This window comes from Neofelis nebulosa, chromosome 5, assembly GCF_028018385.1.
Source record: "Neofelis nebulosa isolate mNeoNeb1 chromosome 5, mNeoNeb1.pri, whole genome shotgun sequence".
NCBI lineage: Eukaryota > Metazoa > Chordata > Mammalia > Carnivora > Felidae > Neofelis > Neofelis nebulosa.
The window spans coordinates 85,250,314-85,271,665 of record NC_080786.1 but is presented as its reverse complement, the minus strand read 5'-3'; the positions used below and the strand labels follow the sequence as shown (position 1 = coordinate 85,271,665).

The window sequence follows — 21,352 nt, the reverse complement described above, 5'->3', positions numbered from 1 at the left end:
CATCACTCAGCTTTGTCAGTTAATCAGCATTTTGTCATTCTTCACTTCATCTGTCCCCTCACTTTGAAGATGGCAGCATCAGACATTCTTTCACCCAATATACCTCAGTTTTATCTCTAGAAGGTGTTAAAAAAAAAATTAACTGCAGTACCATTATCTTATTCCACTTAACAAATTAACAGTTCTTTAGTATTATCTAATATCCAGTTCATATTCAGCTTTCCCTGCCTTTCTCAAAAGTATCTCAAAATTTTACAGTTTGCTTTTTCTGTCAGAATCCAAATAATGATTGCATTGGTTACAATTAATCTGTAACAATTGTTTTTCTTGCCCCTTACCCTGAATCATCTTGTTGAAGAAACCAGGTCATGTACATCTTGGATTTGGCTGATTGCTTCCTCCTGGTGTCATTTAACGTGTTCCTCTTCCTTTTTTGGTTCCCTGTGTCCTAATGTCTCCTTCCTTTGTAGGGATCCTTGATTAATTGTTGCATTGTTCTGGTTTTTTTCATAATACAAGTCCATAAACATATACTTCTACGTATATGCCCTCCGCCCCCCCACAGAGGAACCATATCACAAGGAATGTTCTGTACCCTTTCCCCACTTTAACTATTTTTCCTGGAAGTTATTTTTTATCAATATACAGAGATCTTACTAGTTTTCTTTATTTATAACTATATACTGCTTTTATTATGTATATGTAGCATAGCTTTTCATGTTTTTCTTTTTTTTTTTTGGAGGCATTATACTTTGTATATATGTACTTTAATTAATTAATTAATTAATTTTTTTAAGACTGGAACTCTTACTGAAGATGGTTTAGATCTGTGGGGGATTCAACGAGTGGAAAATACACGGTAAATATTAGCTAGAGTTGATAATTTATTAGTTACTTCCTAATATTTTAATGTATGAGATATGCAAACATATACTGAGTAATATTACAGCTTTGTACCCACCACCACGATTAAACGGTTGATATCTTGTCATACTTGCTTCAAATCTCTTTTAAAAGATTTAAAATATTACAGATATTGCTAACATCTTAAATCTATCCCTTTCCATAGCCCTACCATCATTCTGAAGTTGTGTTCTGTTAACTGTCTTTGCATGTTTATATATTTAGTGTACAGACATATCTCTCTCTCTAAACAGGACCTATTTGTAAACAAATGTATATAACTGATACAATGTACATGTGTTTTGCTGCCTTTTTTTTTTTTTTTTTTTTGTGCCTCTTAACATTGTTTTCAAGATTTATCCAGGTTGGTATGTATGGGGTCTAATTTACTAATCTTAACTATTGTTTGGTATTCCATGATATGATCAAATCATAATATCTGTTCTAAGGGGGCAGTTTCATCTTTTTTCTCCCTTTCCCCTTCCACTTTCACAAATGGTGCTGCAATTATAATTCTTACACACAACTCCTTGTGACCATGTAGTTGAAATTCAGTAAACAGCTTCTTGAAAATGTTGGTGCTGGGTTAGATAGTACATGTACGGCTACAGGTGTAGCAGGTACTGATCTCTAAGTGATGGTGCTCCCATTGCCTCCCTCAGTGGGTATGAGATCCTGTTGCTCCAGTTCTTGCCAGACTTGGTATTGTCAGGCTTCTCATTTTTGCCATGGACAGATATGAAATGGTCTTTCATTGTGGCTTTTTGCAGTTTCCTCATTACTTATAAAGCTGAGCTTATTTTCACATTTTTGGAGGGATGGCCATTTAGCATTCTTCTTGTATTGTCACTTTATATATTGACAGTGTTTCTGTTGTGTTCTTAGTCTTACTCATTTAGTTGAAGTCCTTTGTATTTATTGGGAGGTAATCTTTTTCAGTACTATGCATTGCAAAAATATTCCAGCAGTCTGTCTTGTCATTTTACTTCCTTGTTGCCTTTTGATGGCTTAGTAATTGTATTTATGTCATTTTTCCCCCTCAGAAGTCTGTGGGATTGAAGTTTATAGAGTTTGAGAGAGTATTGTTTGGTTCATATAATTTCACAGTTGTTACATCTTCTTGGTAGTTTGTCACATTGTGACCTTATTTAATGCATCCTGCCTTAAATTCCCTTCATCTTGTATTTCTGTAGTTACATCCCACCTCTGTTACCCGAGGGTATCTTTTTCATCACTTTACTTTTTAATCTTTCTGTGCCATTGTGTTCACATTTATAATTCCAAGTAAATTGGAAATTATTTCTACCATTTCTCGCCCTAGTTCACACATTTTCTCAAATTTCTCTCTCATATTTTTGTACATTTTCTCAGAGTTTGTACATTTTCATCTTTTACTGCTTGTCCTTAAATTATTAAGTCATAGAGTTTCAAGTTCATGGGTGTCTTTACTGGGTTTCTAGCCACCCCCCCCCCCCAAGAAAGCCATGGACTGTAGGATATTTTTTTGATTATTCTCCTCCCCTCTTATTTATATGTATTTGTTGCACAGTGTTTTATGATTAGGATCTGAGTTTTATGCCATCTGCATGCTAAGATTTACCTCGGTTTATGAACATCTTTGCTAACCATTGCTTCTTATATATCCCATTCTTCTGGAATAAATCGCCATCTTCTGCAGCTACATTTGTTAGTGATTCTTTTGTTTCACTATGACTTTTTTTTTGGGTTTTTTTACTTATGTTTATTTACTTATTTTTAATATGAAATTTATTGTCAAATTGGTTTCCATACAACACCCAGTTCACTATGACTTTTGAAGAATGGCGTAGCTGTCTAGATTTCCAGGCTGTCACTTGTGTTCTCTTAGTGCTTTGAAGGTGTTATTCCATTCCTCCTGACTCCTTTTTCTTTCTGTTTTTTAAGAATCCTTCTTTATCCTTGATTTCTGCAGTTTCACCATGATCTTTTTATTTGTGTAGGACTTACTTGCTTCTTGATTCCAAAGATTTATGCTTTTCATAAATTCTGGAAATTTTTCAGCTTTTTTTTTTTTTTTTTTAATTATGACCTTTCCCCCATTCTTTGTTTTCTGTCCATCTGGGAATCCCAGACATAGGTTACATAGGAAATTGCACTTGTTTTTTTTCCAAGTCAGCCTGTCCTCCTCTCCCCCCATAGTGTCTTGTTCTTTTTCTAAGTCTTTAATTTAAAAGTACCCTTTTTGCATTCTTTCAGATCGCCATTCTATTATCTCAAATTTATGGGATTCTAATTCTGTCTTTGTTATGTCTGTTGAGTCATGGGAATGTTTCCCAGTGCATTTTTAAATTACGGACTTATGCTTAGCAGGAATTTTCTGTGAGATTTCTTTGTGGCTGTGTTGTGGGAGCTCCTCTCTGGAGACTTTAGACTGTGCTTGGGCTAGAGTGGTATCAGTCGTGTCAGATGAGCTTTAATATTACTTTCATAACTTGAGGATCTCTGGACCAGCAGTAGCATGGATTCAAACCCAGATCCTATCCTGACTGGTGTTGTGATTCAGAGTTTACGCCCTAAAACCAGACCTCCTGCGTTTGAATCTTTGCTCTGCCACTTGTGTGCTGTGTAACCTTGGCAGGTTATCTAACCCTCTGTTTCAGTATCTCTTCTATGAAATGAGGATAATAAAACCTCTTCCTGTGGTGAGGAGGACATGAGTCAGATATGTTTAAAGTTATTAGAACAGTGCCTAGTGCACGGTAAATATTTTACAGATATTAATGATTTTCTTGAGCTTTGGGTGAGAGAAAAAGAGATCAGCTTATTCTTAGTTTGGATATGTAGGTAAATTATTTTCAGTTTATTGTTTTTCCAAAGATGCTCTTCAAGAGCACTGGCTATCTTGGGTGAAAGGGATCCTCTCAGTTTGAACTCCCCACTTTGTATCTGGCCAGGACTTTGTCTTCCATTCCTATATGGGAATTAAAGCCTGGGTCCTTAGCATACTGGGATGACTCCCCTCCCTTTTTCCTTCTCTCGCAGGCAGTCAGCATCACTCAGGTTCATATTCCTCTGGTTTTCCTTTCCTTCCATTTCTGACACTTGAAAATTTCCTTTTCATTCTTATGAGCTTGGTTTTGCATTTAAAGATGATGTGTTACACATTCATTTTGTGTTTTTACAAAAGAGATGTATTCTTACATGCCTACAGGCAGGAATTTTAATTATTATTTAGTATCTAGTATTTTCTATATTGTTATGTCTGGCATAGGTATTCAGAATCTTAGATAAGATGGTATTTTAGTTAATGTGTAATTTACATGGAAGAAAATGTTTTTGAATGCTAAAAACTGTAGTGAAAATTAATGTGTACAGAAATGCAAACGTTTTTATTTCATTTTTTAAAATTATAAAACCTGAGTATGATTAGAATATTTATAGTCTTAGATTTATGAATCTAATTCAGTGTATTTTCTGTTTAGTTTTCTTTTGCCAGAAGAAAATGTTTGCAATGAGGTATTGGTAAAGTCTCAGTTTGTTGCTTGTATGGCTACCTGTCACTCACTCACAAAGATTGAAGGAGTGCTTTCTGGTGATCCACTTGATTTGAAAATGTTTGAAGCCATTGGATGGGTAAGTTCAATATTTTAAAGCACAAGTAACTTGAAGGAAAATAATCTTGCAGCAGAAAGATGGTTTCTGCTAGTTGTTTTGATGACCAGTTCATCTTGTACCATAAAGGAACTATGTAACATTGGAGAAACATTTATAATTGTGTAAAAAAGTGTCCGTTTAGGGGCGCCTGGGTGGCGCAGTCGGTTAAGCCTCCGACTTCAGCCAGGTCACGATCTCGCGGTCCGTGAGTTCGAGCCCCGCGTCAGGCTCTGGGCTGATGGCTCGGAGCCTGGAGCCTGTTTCCGATTCTGTGTCTCCCTCTCTCTCTGCCCCTCCCCCGTTCATGCTTTGTCTCTCTCTGTCCCAAAAATAAATAAAAAACGTTGAAAAAAAAAATTAAAAAAAAAAAAAAAAGTGTCCGTTTTATTTAAATTAACTCACTCAAACACCCTTAATAGAAGATGATCTTCTCAGGTGCCTGCTTTATGTTTATAAGAGAAAGCAGCTGTTAGCAATTGGGGTAATAGGCCCGAGTCAGAAAGATGATCTTCAACAACAATAATCTGTTGACCATAGGTGAAAAGTATAGCCCTGTGTCTTCATTGTTCTTTTGTCCCCATGTTCTACTTTCTGTGTCCACACACACACACACGCACACACACACACACACACACACACACACACACACACAGTTTTGTTTGTTTACAGTTTGTTTGTTTTGGCATTGATCATTTTGAGTGCATGCAGTGTTTCCTGGTTACCATTTCACAGTATCGTGTCCTTTTACAGATGCAATAATAAGGTTGTTTTTAAAGTTCCTTCTGGCTTCTGAATTATTTTCTCTGGGTCAGTTTTCTTTCTCCCTCCCAACACTTAAATCTTTTTCCTTCATGCCTTTTGTTTTCATGATATATCTTGATGGTACATTCATATTTAAGAATTAAGGTTTGCTTCGATAATTCTGGGTAGCTGCAGTCAGGTTTTTATCCTTGCCCGTATGTGTGTAAGTCTGTTTACTTGAGCTGTGTCTCTTCTGAATGGCAAGGCTGACCCAGGGGGAGCTCGCTGTGTGCTGAGGGTGAGTCCTCATCAGGGGGCATCCTCAGCCCAGAGCTGCAGAGCTGGCCTTGTAGGTTGCCCTCCTCACCCGCTCTGCTGACCCTCATGGTAGCAGCCTTCCCTCCTCTCAGGTATGTCTCTAGACAGTCACCCCTGGTCTTGTGTTTTGTTTTTATTTCTGCTTAGCTCAGCTATTCGGGCTGGTGAAGAATGTCCCTCCCTTGTATGTCCTCTTGTGTTTATTCTGGGCTACTGTTTCTTGCACTGCTGCATTCGTCAATACAGTAATCAGTTTGCCTTTTTTTTTTTTTTTTTTTTAAATTTTTTTTTTTTTCAACGTTTTTTATTTACTTTTGGGACAGAGAGAGACAGAGCATGAACGGGGGAGGGGCAGAGAGAGAGGGAGGCACAGAAGCGGAAACAGGCTCCAGGCTCTGAGCCATCAGCCCAGAGCCTGACGCGGGGCTCGAACTCACGGACCGCGAGATCGTGACCTGGCTGAAGTCGGACGCTTAACCGACTGCGCCACCCAGGCGCCCCTCAGTTTGCCTTTTATCTTAATGTTTGAAATCCTTCTTTTTTAATTTCCTATTTACTTTGACAGGATTCTTTCTTTTTTTGTATTTTGTTGATTTTTTTTTTTGGATGTTTGTTTATTTATTTTGAGAGAGAGAGAATATCCCAGGCAGACTCCACGCTCTCAGTGGGACATGGAGCTCAATCCCACGAGCTGTGAGATGTGACCTGAGCCAAAATCAAGAGCTATACACTCAGCTGATTGTGCCACCCAGGTGCTCCTGTTTTGTTAATGTTTTGAAAGAGGCAGATGGATGTGTGCATTAGTGTTTGTCCATCTTCTGATAGCCCACAATAAATATTTGTCAAATCTAATTCCCAAAAGGCCTTTAGAGGATAATTTATGAGAGTAAAGCAAAATAGGACTGGTTCATCTTTGATGTTCTCTAAAACTTCTCTCTAGATGAACAGATTTTCAGTAGACTTAGTGTTCTGTTTGTGCATCTTTTAAAAATGGGTTAAATAAGTAAGTTTGTATGATAGCATGTTCCGTTGACACTGAGATGTCTTGATGCTTGATCTTATCACAAACTATCAATGGAATGTTTCCACATAACCAGTCACTGCTGTTATTTGATGTGATCGATGCCATATAAGAACATCCCAATTTCAGAGATGTTAAAACATACCTTAGAATCGTATAAAATTGGCTCATTGGGCACAGTGCCCTTCCCCATCATTTTCCCATCGATTCCTTCACTTTGAGTCTAATTAATTTATTTTTTCTTGGGTATGTGTACTTCATACAAGTTTTTGTTGGAATTATTTCACCAAAAATAAGTGTTTTTAAATTAAATTTCAAGCACTTAGGGTTAGTAGTATCTTAACCAGAAATGTTCACTCTGAAACACTAAACTCAAGTCTTTGTACCTCAGTGTGTGCTTCATCTGGTGGTTCTCCTAATTGTATCTGAGCTCCATATACTTTACAATTTTTTTTTTTTTTTTTTTTTTTTTTACATTTATCTATTTTTGAGAAACGGAGTGAGACAAAGCGTGAGCAGGGGAGGGGCAGAGAGAGAAGGAGACACAGAATCTGAAGCAGGCTCCACGCTCTGAGCAAGTGGTCAGCACAGAGCCTGATGCGGGGCTCGAACACACAAACTGTGAGATCATGACCTGAGCCAAAGTCGGATGCTCAACCAACTGAGCCACCCAGGCACCCCTGAGCTCCATATACTTTTGAATCCTCTCCTGTTAGCAGAAAAGAACCCTTGGATGATAGACTGAACATTTTTGGAACTGCAAGAATCTTCTATTTTTTTGCAGGAATAGTCTTTAAATCCTACTACAAGTCTTAGTTTTAGGAGCAAAATGAGAAAGATTTTCTCGTTTCTTTATTCCACTTCTCATCTCTGCTTCCCATCTCCCATGGATTGCCAGGACTTTAACTTTGTTTAAAATACATACAAGTTTACTTATACTAACATAAATATAAGTATGCTAATATATTAGTGGTCTAGTAGTGCTCGTTTATTCTTTGGGTACTGACTTTGTTGTCGTTATTACTGAAGATAGCCGTAATGTTTCTTTTAAAAGTAGAACCAGTGAATTGAATTTTATGAAGTAATGTGTTGAATATTTTCCTTTCAGATTCTGGAAGAAGCAACTGAAGAGGAAACAGCACTTCATAATCGAATTATGCCCACTGTGGTTCGTCCTCCAAAACAGCTGCTTCCTGAATCTACACATGCGGGAAACCAAGAAATGGTGCGAAATCACGTTAAGTTGGATAATACTTAACTTAATACTTAAGTTAATACTTAACTGTTAACGTTCATGTTCAGTCCTCATTTTGAACTCTTGCTAGAAGATGAAATCACATGTCCTTTATTTAATTCTTAGGCAGATACGAATATTTTAGCTGCATTTATCCAAAACTACACATCTGGTGTGTGTCGCAGGCATTCTGTGTAAGACATTGAGATGTAATTCTAATTACCATTACTTTTCCTTACTATTTATTGAACAACTTAGGCCTTGTGATTTAAACAGTGATTAATCCTTTAAATTCCTATGATTTAGCAGAAAGAATATGTGAATGGCTTTATTTTTAGGTGAATTTTAAAATATGTTTCCCCTTAGTTTATTTTTAGTACTTAATATGTTAATATTTTAGGATAACAAAGTATTTGAAAATATTTAAGCACACATTAAAAAAAGAGATAGTAGAGAAGCAATCTTGAAACCTGACTTTGAAATACTCAAAGCTCTTTGCTATTTTTTAGATAATGTTTTGTGCATGTATAAAGTTTTTGTTTTTTTTTTTTTAATAACTTGAGTATGTTGATGAATCTAATATGTGCTATTTCTTTATTCTCTTTGTTTTATTTTTAGGAGCTGTTTGAACTTCCAGTAAGTGAAGAATGTTTACTTGTTACTTAAGGATATGTGTTTTAATTCCAAAAAAATAACAAATGCTTTGTGCATCTTTTGAAATCATACAGGCTATTTATGAGATAGGAATTGTTCGTCAGTTTCCGTTTTCTTCTGCTTTGCAACGTATGAGTGTGGTTGCAAGGGTGCTAGGGGATAAGAAGATGGATGCCTACATGAAGGGAGCACCTGAGATCATTGCTAGTCTTTGTAAACCTGAAACAGGTAAGAAATCAACTAGGCTTTGAATGAAATTGTTATTTGTGTAAGCTTGTAGTTGCAATTTTAACAATGACGTTTATTTTTTCCTTTTTAAAAGTTCCTACTGATTTTGAAAAAGTTCTGGAAGATTACACTAAACAGGGCTTCCGCGTAATTGCTCTTGCACACAGAAAATTGGAATCAAAACTGACTTGGCATAAAGTACAGAATATTAGCAGGTAAGGTGGATGAACAGTCATTCTACAGCTTTTCCGGTAATGTATAGTTTATATGTCATGTACAATAATTTATATGTTGTGAGTAGGTATTAAATATTTATTTTTTATTTAAATCCAAGTTAGTTAATATAGAGTGTAATAGTGTTTTCATAAATAGAATTTAGTGATTCATCACTTAATATATAACACGCAGTGCTCACCCCAACAAGTGCCTTTCTTAATGCCCATCGCGCATTTAGTCCACCCCCCCCCCACAACTCCTCCAGCAACCTCTATTTGTTCTTTATATTTAAGAGTCTTGTATGATTTGTCTCCCTGTTTTTATATTATTTTTGCTTCCCTTCCCTTATGTTCATCTGTTTTGTATCTTTAATTCCACACATGCAGAAGTCACATGATATTTGTCTTTCTCTGACTTATTTCGCTTAGCATAATATACTCTAGTTCTATCCACATTGTTGCAAATGGCATGATTTCATTCTTTTTAATCACCGAGTAATACTCCATTGTATATATATGCTACATCTTCTTTATCCATTCATCTGTTGATGGACATTTGGGCTCTTTCCATACTTGGCTATTGTCGATAATGCTGCTATAAACATTGGAGTGCATGTGCCCCTTTGAAACAGCACACCTGTGTTCTTTGGATAAACACCTAGTACTGCAAGTGCTGGATCATAGGGTAGTTCTATTTGTAATTTTTTGAGGAATCTCCATACTGTTTTTCAGAGTGGCTGCACCAGTTTGCATTCCCACCAGCAAAGGTTTCCTTTTTCTCCGCATCCTCGCCAACATCTGTTGTTGCCTGAGTTGTTGATTTTAGACATTCTGACAGGTGTGAGTTGGTATCTCACTGTGGTTTGGATTTGTATTTCCCTGATGATGAGTGATGTTGAGCATTTTTTTCATGTGTCGGTTGGCCATCTGGATGTCTTTGGAGAAATGTCTATTTGTGTCTTTTGCCTGTTTCTTCACTGGATTATTTGTTTTTTGGGTGTTGAGTTTGATAAGTTCTTTATAGATTTTAGATACTGACACTTTATCTGATATGTCATTTGCAAATATCTTCTCCCATTCAGTTGGTGGCCTTTTAGTTTTGCTGATTGTTTCCTTTAATGTGCAGAGGCTTTTCATCTTAATGAGGTCCCAGTAGTTCATTTTTGCTTTTGTTTCCCTTGCCTCTGGAGATGTGTTGAGTAAGAAGTTGCTGTGGCTGAAGTCAAAGAGGTTTTTGCCTGCTTTCTCCTCGAGGATTTTGATGACTTCCTGTCTTACATTTAAGTCTTTCATCCTTTTTGAGTTTATTTTTGTGTATGGTGTAAGAAAGTGGTCCGGGTTCATTCTTCTGCATGTCGCTGTCCAGTTTTCCCAGCACCACTTGCTGAAGAGACTGTTTTTATTCCATTGGATATTCTTTCCTGCTTTGTCAAAGATTAGTTGGCCATACGTTTGTGGGTCCATTTCTGGGTTCTCTGTTGTGTTTCATTGATCTGTGTGTCTGTTTTCGTGCCAGTGTTATACTGTCTTGATGACTACAGTTTTGTAATACATTTGAAGTCTGGGATTGTGATGCCTCCAGCTTTGGTTTTCTTTTTCAGGATTGCTTTGGCTATTTGGGGTCTTTTCTGATTCCATACAAATTTTAGGATTGTTTGTTCTAGCTCTGTGAAGAATGAGGGTGTTATTTTGATAGGGATTATATTGAATATGTAGATTGCTTTGGGTTGTATTGATATTTTAACAATATTTTTTTGTTCTTCCAGTCTGTGAGCATGGAATGTTTTTTGCATTTTTTGTGTCTTTGATTTCTTTCATAAGATTTCTATAGTTTTCAGTGAATAGCTTTTTCACCTCTTTGGTTAGGTTTATTCCTAGGTATTTTATGGTTTTTGGTACAATTGTAAACAGTATCAATTCCTTGATTTCTCTTTCTGCTACTTCATTATTGGTGTATGGGAATGCAACTGATTTCTGTGCATTATTAATATATCCTGCAACTTTGCTGAATTCATGGATCAGTTCAAGCAGTTTTTTTGGTGGAGTCTTTTGGGTTTTCCAATAGAGTGTCATGTCATCTGTGATGAGAAAGTTTAACTTCCTCCTTGCCAGTGTGTGCCTTTTCTTTTTGTTGTCTGATTGCTGAGGCTAGGACTTCCAGTACTGTGTTGAACAGCAGTGGTAAGATTGGACATCCCTGTCATGTTCCTGACCTTAGGGGGAAGCTTTCACTTTTCCCCCATTGAGGATGATATTAGCTGTGGTCTTTCATATATGGCCTTTATGATGTTGAGGTATGATCCTTCTAACCCTACGTTCTTGAGATTTTTTTTATCAAGAAAGGATGCTATATTTTGTCAAAATGCTTTCTCTGCATCTACTGAGAGAATCATGATGTATTACATTGATTGATTTGCAGATATTGAACCACCCCTACAGCCCAGAAATAAATCCCACTTGATCATGGTGAAGAATTTTTTAATATATTGTTGGATTTGATTTGCTGGTATCTTCTTGAGAATTTTTGCATCCATGTTCATAGGGAAATTGGTCTGTAATTCTCCTTTTTAGTGGAGTCTTTGTCTGGTTTTGGATCAAGGTAATGCTGGTTTCATAGAATGAGTTTGGAAGTTTTCCTTCCATTTCTATTTTTTGGAACAGCTTCAGGAGAATAGGTATTAACTCTCCTTTAAATGTTTGGTAGAATTCCCCTGGGAGGCCATCTGGCCCCGGACTCTTGTTTGTGGGAGATTTTTGATTATTGATTCAGTTTCTTTACTGGTTATGGGTCTGTTGCAATTTTCTATTTCTTCCTATTTCAGTTTTGGTAGTTTATATGTTTCTAGGAATTTATCCATTTCTTCCAGATTGCCCAGTTTGTTGGCATATAATTTCTCATAATATTCTCTTGTTATTTGTATTTCTGAGGTGTTGGTTGTGATCTCTATTCTTTCATTCATGATTTTATTTATTTGGGTCCTTTCCTTTTCCTTTTTAATCAATCTGGCTACGGGCTTATCAATTTTGTTCATTCTTTTAGAGAACCAGCTCCTGGTTTCATTGTTCTGTTCTACTATAATTCTTCTTCTTTTTTTCTTTCAATATCATTGGTTTCTGCTTTAATCTTTATTATTTCCCTTCTTGCGCTCACTTTGGCTTTGTCTGTTGTTCTTTTTCCAGCTCCTTTAGGTGTAAGTGTAGATTGTGTATTTGAGACCTTTTCTTCCTTCTTTAGGAAGGCCTGGATTGCTATATACATTCCTCTTATCTCCTTTGCTGCATCCCAGAGATTTTGGGCTGTCATGTTTTCATTTTCATTGGCTTCCATGTACTTTTTATTTTTAATTAAAAATTTTTTTTAACCTTTATTTATTTTTGAGAGAGATGGGGGGCGGAGAGAGAGAGAGAGAGAGCGAGCAAGCAGGGGAGGGGCAGAGAGACTGAGACACAGAATCGAAGCAAGCTCCAGGCTCTGAGCTGTCAGCACAGAACCCAATGCAGGGCTTGAACTCATGGGTCTTGTGATCATGACCTGAGCCAAAGTTGGACGCTTAACCAACTGAGCCACCCAGGCACCCTGGCTTCTATGTACTTTTTAATTTCCTCTTTAATTTCTTGTTTAACCCATTCATTCTGTAGTAGGATGTTCTTTAGTCTCCAAGTATTCATAGTCTTTCCAAATTTTTTCTTGTGGTTGATTTCGAGTTTCATAGCATTGTGGTCTGAAAATATGCAAGGTGTGATCTCTGTCTTTTTGTACTTGTTGAGGGCTGATTTGTGTCCCAGTATGTGATCCATTCTGGACAATGTTCCACGTGCACTCAAAAAGAAAGTATTCTGCTTTAGGATGAAATGTTCTGAATATATCTGTTAAGTCCATTCAGTCCAGTGTGTCATTCAAAGCCATTGTTCCTTGTTGACTTTCTGCTCAGATGATCTGTCCATTGCTGTAAGAAGGGTGTTGGAAGTCCCCTACTATTATGGTATTGTTATCAATGAGTTTCTTTAGGTTTGGGATTAATTGACTTATATATTTGGGTGCTTCCACGTTGGGGACATAAATATTTACAATTGTTAGATCTTCTTGGTGGATAGACCCCTTAATTATGACATAATCCTTCTTCATCTCTTGTTACAGTCTTTATTTTAAAATCTAGTTTGTCTGATAGAAGTATGGCTACTCTGGCTTTCTTTTGATGACCATTAGCATGATAGCTGGTTCTTCATCTCCTTATTTTCAAACTTCATGTGACTTTGGGTCTAAAATAGGTCTCTTGTAAGCAGTATATAGATCTCACCGACCTGCTATCAAGCACCCCTCCTTTGTCTCAGGCCTCCATCCACTCCCTGCCTCTACCCTGTCTGTGTCCAAGCCATTTGCCTGTCAGGCAGCACCTCCTTCCAGAGTTTTATCTCAGATGGGGTTGTGTTTCAAAACCCCACGCTTCATACACCACCACCACCACCACCACCCCCACCCCTACCCCTGCCCTTCCCTGGCCTGGAGCCACGCTGACTCTTTGGGGGAGGGTCTCACTGAGCAATGGCTGTGTGCCTGCTTGCCCCAGAAAACATTTGTGGGATAGTGCAGTGGCAGAGGTTTGGAGATTGTGGCTGATCAGAACACACAGCCAGAACCAGGGTTTGCTGTACTCTGGTGTCTCTGTCTCAGTACCAGCAAATGTGACTGCTCTCTGGGGTCCTCTGGGACCTTTGCCTTTGTGAAGGTTGTATGGCCTCTACTAAATGCTCTCCAAGCAAGGGAACCACTTCTCCCCATGTGGCACACCGACCCCTCAGACCCTGCTGCCTACTCCTGGTGATTTGCCCTGCTTCCTCACCAGAGCACCACCAGGCACTGAGCTCCACTGTTCAATCCTGGTGGTATTGAAACCCTCTCCTTTCTTCCTGTCAGTGGTTTTGGCGGACAGATTTCTTGTTCAGTTTCCTGTGAGTGTTTTCACTCTTTCTCTTTCTCTCCAGCTACTTTCAGGGGAGTGTTTTTCCTACACTCGATGTGCCGCACACTCCCCCTTTCTTTTTCCTTTCTCTGCAAAAATAGCTCCCTACCCTCTGTGGCTTTTCTCTTTCTCAGTTGGCCTGTCCACACTGTGTACCTGCCGAGTTCTGTGGCTCAAGTTATGCAGATTGTTGTGTTAATCCTCAGATCAATTTCCTGGGTGTGCAAAATGGTTTGGTGCTGATCTAGCTGTGTTTCAGGGACGAGACAAGCTGAGGATCTCCATGCTGCTTAGCCATCTTTCCAAAAACCCTATTAAATATTTATTGAATGTATGGAACTGTACCTTATGCAGTGTTTGTTTTAGGTGATTGAGATACAAGTACAAATCTTTGAAACCCTTCTCAGTTTGTTAAATATTTATTTAGTGCCTGCTATGTGTTAGGTATGTTTTAGGAACATAATTCTGTTTGAAAACATAAACATAATTCTATAGTAGTTTGTTTTTCCCAAATAAAATACTTGGTTTTGCCCAGTTGTTTGAACCAAGTATTATTTTGGCCAGAGTAGCATGAGTCCTAATAACTAATTACCACCATTCCCCACCTCCCTGCTTCCAAAGGTTGAATGACATAACCATCATCACGTTTACTTTTCTCCAGTCTTTTCCACTCTTTAATTTGTGTTTCATAGTGCCTCCAGAGAGCTTTTTAACACACCGGTCTCTAGTTGGAATTCTTTTTTTTTTTTTTTTTTAATGTATATTATTTTATTTTTGAAAGAGACAGAGCACAAGCATGGGAGAGGCAGAGAGAGAGGAAGACACAGATTCCAAAGTGGGCTGCAGGCTCTGAACTGTCAGCACAGAGCCCAACATGGGACTCAAACCCACGAACCGAGAGATCCTGAGCTGAAGTCAGACACTTAATTGACTGAGCTGTCCAGGTGCTCCTCTAGTTGGAATTCTTATAAATGGCTTCCCATCATCTACTGGAAGAGTTTACTGTTAGGAAAATGTATCAGGAAAGAAAGAAAACAAAACACGCAACACTTAATTTGAAAAAATAAATAAATAAATAAAAAGGATGAATTACACAAGCAGATAAGAATCAGAAAAGGGCATACAAATGGCCGATGAACACGTGAAAAGGGTAGTACACTTTATTTAGTTCTTTGAGGAACTATAAAAGAAAACCACAGTGAGACATCACTTCTCTCCTAAGGTTGGAAAAGTTGAAAATTTTGACAATACCAAATGTTAGTGATGTCTTGGGAAAATTTTAACAACATACTGCTACTACACTATTGTAGATTCATAATAAACATGTGTAGTACCTATCAAAATTTGAATTTGCTTATACAGTTTGACCCAGCAAGTGCAGTTCTAAGAATCCAGATTAAAGAGCTATTTCTATGTGTGCATAAGGGTCCTGTTTAAATAATGCAAATAACATAATACCCATAGGGCAATGGCTAAACTATGGGCTGTTAACATTGCTGTTAATAACAACTCCTCCTGCTGTCAAAGTAGAGCATTCCTATAAAATCGTTCCTAAGCTGAAATGGCTTAAAGTGAAGAAACAGTTACAATTAATGTATGTGGAAAAATTTTTGCTTCCAGACGCCAAAAATAATCTCTTTGAAGCTTTTCTTATAGCGTAGGACACATCTTGCTAATTCAGGCACAGAATAAATCAAGGTAGAGTAAGAAGCTCACAGACACAGTTCAAAACTATGCGGCTTGATGCTGAGATGCAGATTATAATCCCCAGGGAAGGAACTGGGGGCACCTCTCTCTCTGCGTGGAAGTGCGCTGCTTCTAAAATGGCTTGCTGCAAAACACATGTTGGACGCTATATTTGCCTCTTACTTTTTTTTCTCGAAAGCAAAACATCTTCAGGTTTCTTTTGGTTAGTGAAAATGAGTAACGTAGGCCTTTCGTAAAAGTGAAATGGCCTAATGTGAACTTGGAAAAAGTGGGAGATCCCTGTATCTCAGGCACACTAAGTGAAAAGAGTAGGATGGTGTTTATATTTGTTGTGCAATCCAGTTTTACCGAATGAGAACTAAGGAGTAGAGTGGCTAGCCCAATAACTAAAAGGAAAAACTGCGTTAGGAATTCTGCCTATTGAAACAATATTTGGGGGTGAAGCATGTTTAAGCATGAACGTTTCAAAAAAAAAAAAGAAAAGCATTAGCCAGATCTGATAGATATGCATGGTTGGGAGCTACACATGTACAATGTTATGTTCTAATTCTGGTGAAGGGCACGTTAGGCTCTTTCTCTACAGCTTCACCTTTTGCTGGAACCTTTAAAACTACTGATTTGTCTGTAGTTCTTAAGCCTGTCATATTCAGACATCATTGCGTGCCCTTGAGTAGGCTGTTCCTTCTGCCCAGGATATCCTGTCCCTGTTTTTCTCTTTCTCTATTCTCCTTTCACTTGCTTCAACCAAGACCCTCTCTGTATTTCCATCTTATCTTACAAGAGCAGGTTTTGACATTTCTCTCATAGCTTGAACCTTTCTATCTTGAGTTGAATATTGGATTATTCATTCATTAGAGAACAATATTGCCATGACCTGTATCATTCGTTGGAGAGTAAGGAAACCAGTAGCAGCCAGAACCTAGCAGATCATGGGAACACAGCTTGTAGTGCTTTGACCCCAGAGTTTTCACGTCAGTACAACTGTGTTCTTTGAAATGCATTTTCAGGCTTCAAGGCTTATTTTTCCTATCACCACCAGCAGTGTCATTTGTATTGCTTCTTAACTGTTCTTTGATACCTTTACCACCCATAGATAAATATAAATTATATTTCAGAGTGTTTTATGTTTTAGAGCTATGTGCTTAAAGCACCTTTATTGAATTTTGTGTAGAAAAACCAGTTGGTTATTGCCAGTCTGAAATTTTGGTTCCTAATCTCAGCCTTCTTTCTCCATTGAAAAAAAACAAAAACAAAACAAAACCTATTTCTGTGATACGGTTCTGGTAGTTTGAAATTTCTTAAGAATGCATCCATTTCCATGATAATGCACATGTTATTTTTGCATGCATCTCTTTGCTTGCATGTCTGTTTTCTCTCTCTCTCTCTCTCTCTCTCTCTCTCTCTCTCTCTCTTTCATACACACGCGCACACACACACACGCGCGCACACACACACCACAACAAAAAAAAAAACGCCTTGAAGAGTACAGATCATACCTTTTCATCTTTGACCTTCCAATGACCGGTAGTACTACTTGGTACAGAGTGGATACTCAACTTTTGAAGGAATTGTGTCCTGATAACTATTGAATATTTGTAAATATTCTCAGAGACCCATTTCCGGGGCCCAAATAGATCTCATTGTCAGACTGCTAATAGGTTTAATATCACACTTCTAGAATCAAGAATTTGATCAAAGGGCACATGGGTGGCTCAATCAGTTAAGCATCTGACTCTTGATTTTGGCTCAGGTCATGATCTCACAGTTCATGAAATCGAGCCCTGAGTTGGGCTCTGCTCACAGTGTGGAGCCTGCTTTGGATTCTCTTTCTCTCTCTCTCCCTCTCTGTCTCCCTCTCTGTCTCTCTCTCTGTCTCTCTCTTTCTCTCTCTCTCTCTCTCTGCTTGCATGTGCTATCTCGTTCTCTCTCAAAATAAATAAACTTAAAAAAGAAAGAATTTGATCAAGACTTTTCTAAAATTCTTCAAAGACTTGATCATAATACAATATAACCATTGAATGTGCTTATAGTCAAATTTTTTCCTTTTCTCTGGACATTTAAGTTAGGGTATGTCACGTGTAGGTGGGGACAGTAAAGCATAGATTTATTTATGCTTATTCATTTTGCAGGTGGAATATAAGATGAACATTCCTTAGTACTACAAGTGTTTAGTATCTTACAAAGATAACATTTCCAAATTATCCTTATTCTCACATTTCCAAAGATGAAATTTAATTTCATTTATATCTCTTGGGAATTGTTTTTCCAGATATAAGTTTGAGATATTGAACTCAAACATATTTATGCTTTATTCAACATACAAAATGGTTTGATGTACAATTTATGGGTATTTTACATTGCTTTATCAGTATAAAGAGAACAGATACTGTTTCATTACGTGTTAAAATTTCTTTTTCTGCAGAGATGTCATTGAAAACAACATGGATTTTATGGGATTAATTATAATGCAGAACAAATTAAAGCAAGAAACCCCTGGAGTACTTGAAGATTTGCATAAAGCCAACATTCGCACGGTCATGGTCACAGGTTAGACTTTATAAAAGGACACAGGAAAAATTGAGTGTGACTCTAAGAGTTCAAGTTATATAATGTGGTGGAATGACCAGATACTTATAAAAGCACATAGTGGCTTCATCCTCCCATGCCCCATTTCAGCTCAGAATATTCTTCAAAGTTATAACTTTGCAATACTCTTTTAAGGGCTAGCAAATTCTATTTATAGAAACAGCAAAATGGTGAAGGGCATACTGTAAAAATTTAGATACTGCTCCTTTTTTGTTACCTCTCTTTAATAATACATTATAGCAGTTATTATATCTTGTGCTATTTGCAGGTTTGTTTTCCCTATTAGAATATACGATTCTAGAGGGTGAAGACAATGTTTTGTTCATTTTGGGGTCTTCTGCAATTTTTAAAACTGTGCCAGATGCATGAAAAATGATTAACAGATATTTGTTAGAATTACATTTTGATGTATAAGAGTATGTTCATTATCATTGCTTGAATGCATACTAGTGAAGATAGCCATTGTTTGATTTGTTTGTGATTTTTGACTACTATTCTAAGTGATTCTCCTGGTATTATGCTGTTGATAAATATTATGTAATTCCCATTCCTTAGCTTTGTGAAACTCTGGCAGCTCCTAAGTGTTTTTTCTTAGTAAATAATCATAATTAAGGTAGTCACTTTATGGCTTTATATATTCACTAAGCCTTATATGGAAAGGGCATGTGTACATTTTGTTTTGTTTTGTTTTAGACTCTGAGATCCATCCAATAGTATACTTATTACTATGTAGCTCAAGTAGATACATTTATTAGCATCCCAGCAATTCCTTGCTTCTAATGATTCCTCCTTGAAAGCACTTTCCTCTTTCTCTGCTGTGACAAACTGTGGCTTTGGTTCCCAAGGGGAGTCACTCTTGTCATAGGAGGATGTCCTTGGAAATAATGTGTGGGAATTGGGGGAAGAAGTAATATTGCCCTTCCGTTCTGGCAGCAAAGAACTTCTCATACCTTTGCTGGCTTTTCACATATGTTTATATTTTCTTCTCTTGAGCCTGTCCTTACAGGGCTTCTTTTCAGTTCTTGCCTTTTCACAAGGGAGAGGTTCTCTTTATATCTTGTAAAGATTGCATTCTTGTTACCTTCTTTATCTTTTTGCTTTTGTAATCCATTCTTTTTTTTTTTTTTTTTTTTCCCTGTGATCTTAGGCATTCTTGTACAGACTACCGGTCACTCTTGAGTTATTTCAACAAATAGTTTTTGAGCACCTGCTGTGTGTGTGACACGGTGCCAGGCATTGGTGGGTGCTACCAGTGCATGACAAAAAGATTCAGAATGTATCTGACTTTAAAAAGTGTGGATAAGAGTGGTCTGTTTAGCATATGTGTGCTGGAGTTATTTGAGGCTTCCTTTGAAAAGTATGTTTTGATTTTTGGTATTTTGAAGCTTCAAGGATAAGACTGTACAGGATCCTCATTTTGCCAAACGTAGTCAGGGGGTAATAGAGATTCTGGATAAGTATTGTTGTCAAGTACATTTATGTTTCCATTTTAATTTTAACATATTGTCAATATTTTGAACATTAGGTGACAACATGTTGACTGCTGTCTCTGTGGCCAGAGACTGTGGAATGATACTACCTCAGGATAAAGTTATTATTGCTGAAGCATTACCTCCGAAGGATGGGAAAGTTGCCAAGATAAACTGGCATTATGCAGACACCCTAACACAGTGCAGTAATTCATCAGCCATTGACTCGGAGGTAATGTCAAGATGATTTTTTCCTTTTGAAGCTTGCTTGTTTGAATTTAGTCTGAAGAAATAAAAAGTGGTGCATTAAAATACGACACAACAAAACATAAATGAAAACAGACGCCTGGGCTGTCTCCTCAGAGATTGATTCATTAGGACTAGGTAAGACCCAGGTACCTCAAATTGTGGATATTTAGCCAAAGCTGAGAAGCACCATTTTAAAGTATGAGAATCCCAGGTATTTATCCTATTTTAAAAGTAGCGATAAATGATACAAGTGGTCCATAATGTTTCATTCATGCATTATTTCAAACTGAAGCTGATATTTAGCCTTTGTTTATTTGTTTGAAATAAACATCACTGGATGATTACCTTAACATTGAGTTTCTTTTCACTTTCAAAAAATGTTAAACTTTGGTTGTTTTATGTAAAATATCAAATGAAAGAATTTAGTTTTAGATCTTATTTATTTGTTTATTTATTTATTTATTTATTTATATGTTTATTTTTCAGAGAGACAGAAAGAGCGAGCCTGAGTTGGGGAGGGGCAGAGAGAGAGGGAGACACAGAATCAGAAGCAGGCTCCAGGCTCCAGCAGAGAGCCTGAAATAGGGCTTGAACTCACGAACTGTGAGATCATGACCTGAGCTGAAATCGGACACTTAACTAACTGAGCCATCCAAGCACCCCATAGATCAGATATATTTAAAATAGGATTGGGGCGCCTGGGTGGCTCAGTCGGTTGAGCATCTGACTTCGGCTCAGGTCATGATCTCACAGTTTGTGAGTTCAAGCCCTGCTTCGGATTCTGTGTTTCCTTCTCCCTCTGCCCATCCCCCTCTTGTGCTCTGTCTCTGTCTCTCAAAAATAAATAAATAAATGTAAAAAAAATTTTTTTTTTAATTAAAAAATAGGATTGTATTACTCGGTTTGGCTGCCTAAATATTGTTTTGAATGTCTTGTACATAGGCTATTCCAATTAAATTGGTCCATAATAGCTTAGAGAATCTTCAAGTGACTCGTTACCATTTTGCAATGAATGGAAAATCATTTTCAGTGATATTGGAACATTTTCAAGACCTTGCTCCTAAGGTTAGTGACTTGGGTTTATGTATGTTTGTGTTCACAAGAATACATTGTGAATAGTATTTTAAAGAAATTCATATTTTTTTCAGTTGATGTTGCATGGCACTGTTTTTGCTCGTATGGCACCTGATCAGAAGACACAATTAATAGAAGCATTGCAAAATGTAGAGTAAGTATTGGTGGTGTTTTATTTTTATGAATTGTAATTTCATTTTCAAACCCAGAAAAGTAACTGATATTTCATGTGTATAGAATTGTCACCTGCAAGATAGGTGATAACTCTAAGTGCCTCTTTACAAGAGGCTCATGTACTCATTTATTTAGCGAAAATAAATATCCACAATTCCTTTTCCAGGTAATATCTTTTAGATAGA

The 21,352-nt window shown here is 37.3% G+C and overlaps 1 protein-coding gene across 9 annotated transcripts in view; it reads left to right on the top strand.

Annotated features, from left to right (window-relative positions):
* The window catches only part of ATP13A3 (ATPase 13A3), a 91,224-nt gene that overhangs the window by 43,465 nt on the left and 26,407 nt on the right, over window positions 1-21,352 (top strand). For all 9 annotated transcript variants that reach the window (XM_058730887.1, XM_058730885.1, XM_058730889.1 and 6 more), the window contains 10 exons: window positions 798-859; window positions 4,365-4,515; window positions 7,725-7,841; window positions 8,469-8,486; window positions 8,579-8,732; window positions 8,827-8,947; window positions 18,038-18,162; window positions 19,727-19,902; window positions 20,862-20,984; window positions 21,068-21,147. In XM_058730887.1, the coding sequence (XP_058586870.1) occupies window positions 798-859; window positions 4,365-4,515; window positions 7,725-7,841; window positions 8,469-8,486; window positions 8,579-8,732; window positions 8,827-8,947; window positions 18,038-18,162; window positions 19,727-19,902; window positions 20,862-20,984; window positions 21,068-21,147 (1,127 nt within the window). The remainder of the gene's footprint in view (window positions 1-797; window positions 860-4,364; window positions 4,516-7,724; window positions 7,842-8,468; window positions 8,487-8,578; window positions 8,733-8,826; window positions 8,948-18,037; window positions 18,163-19,726; window positions 19,903-20,861; window positions 20,985-21,067; window positions 21,148-21,352) is intronic.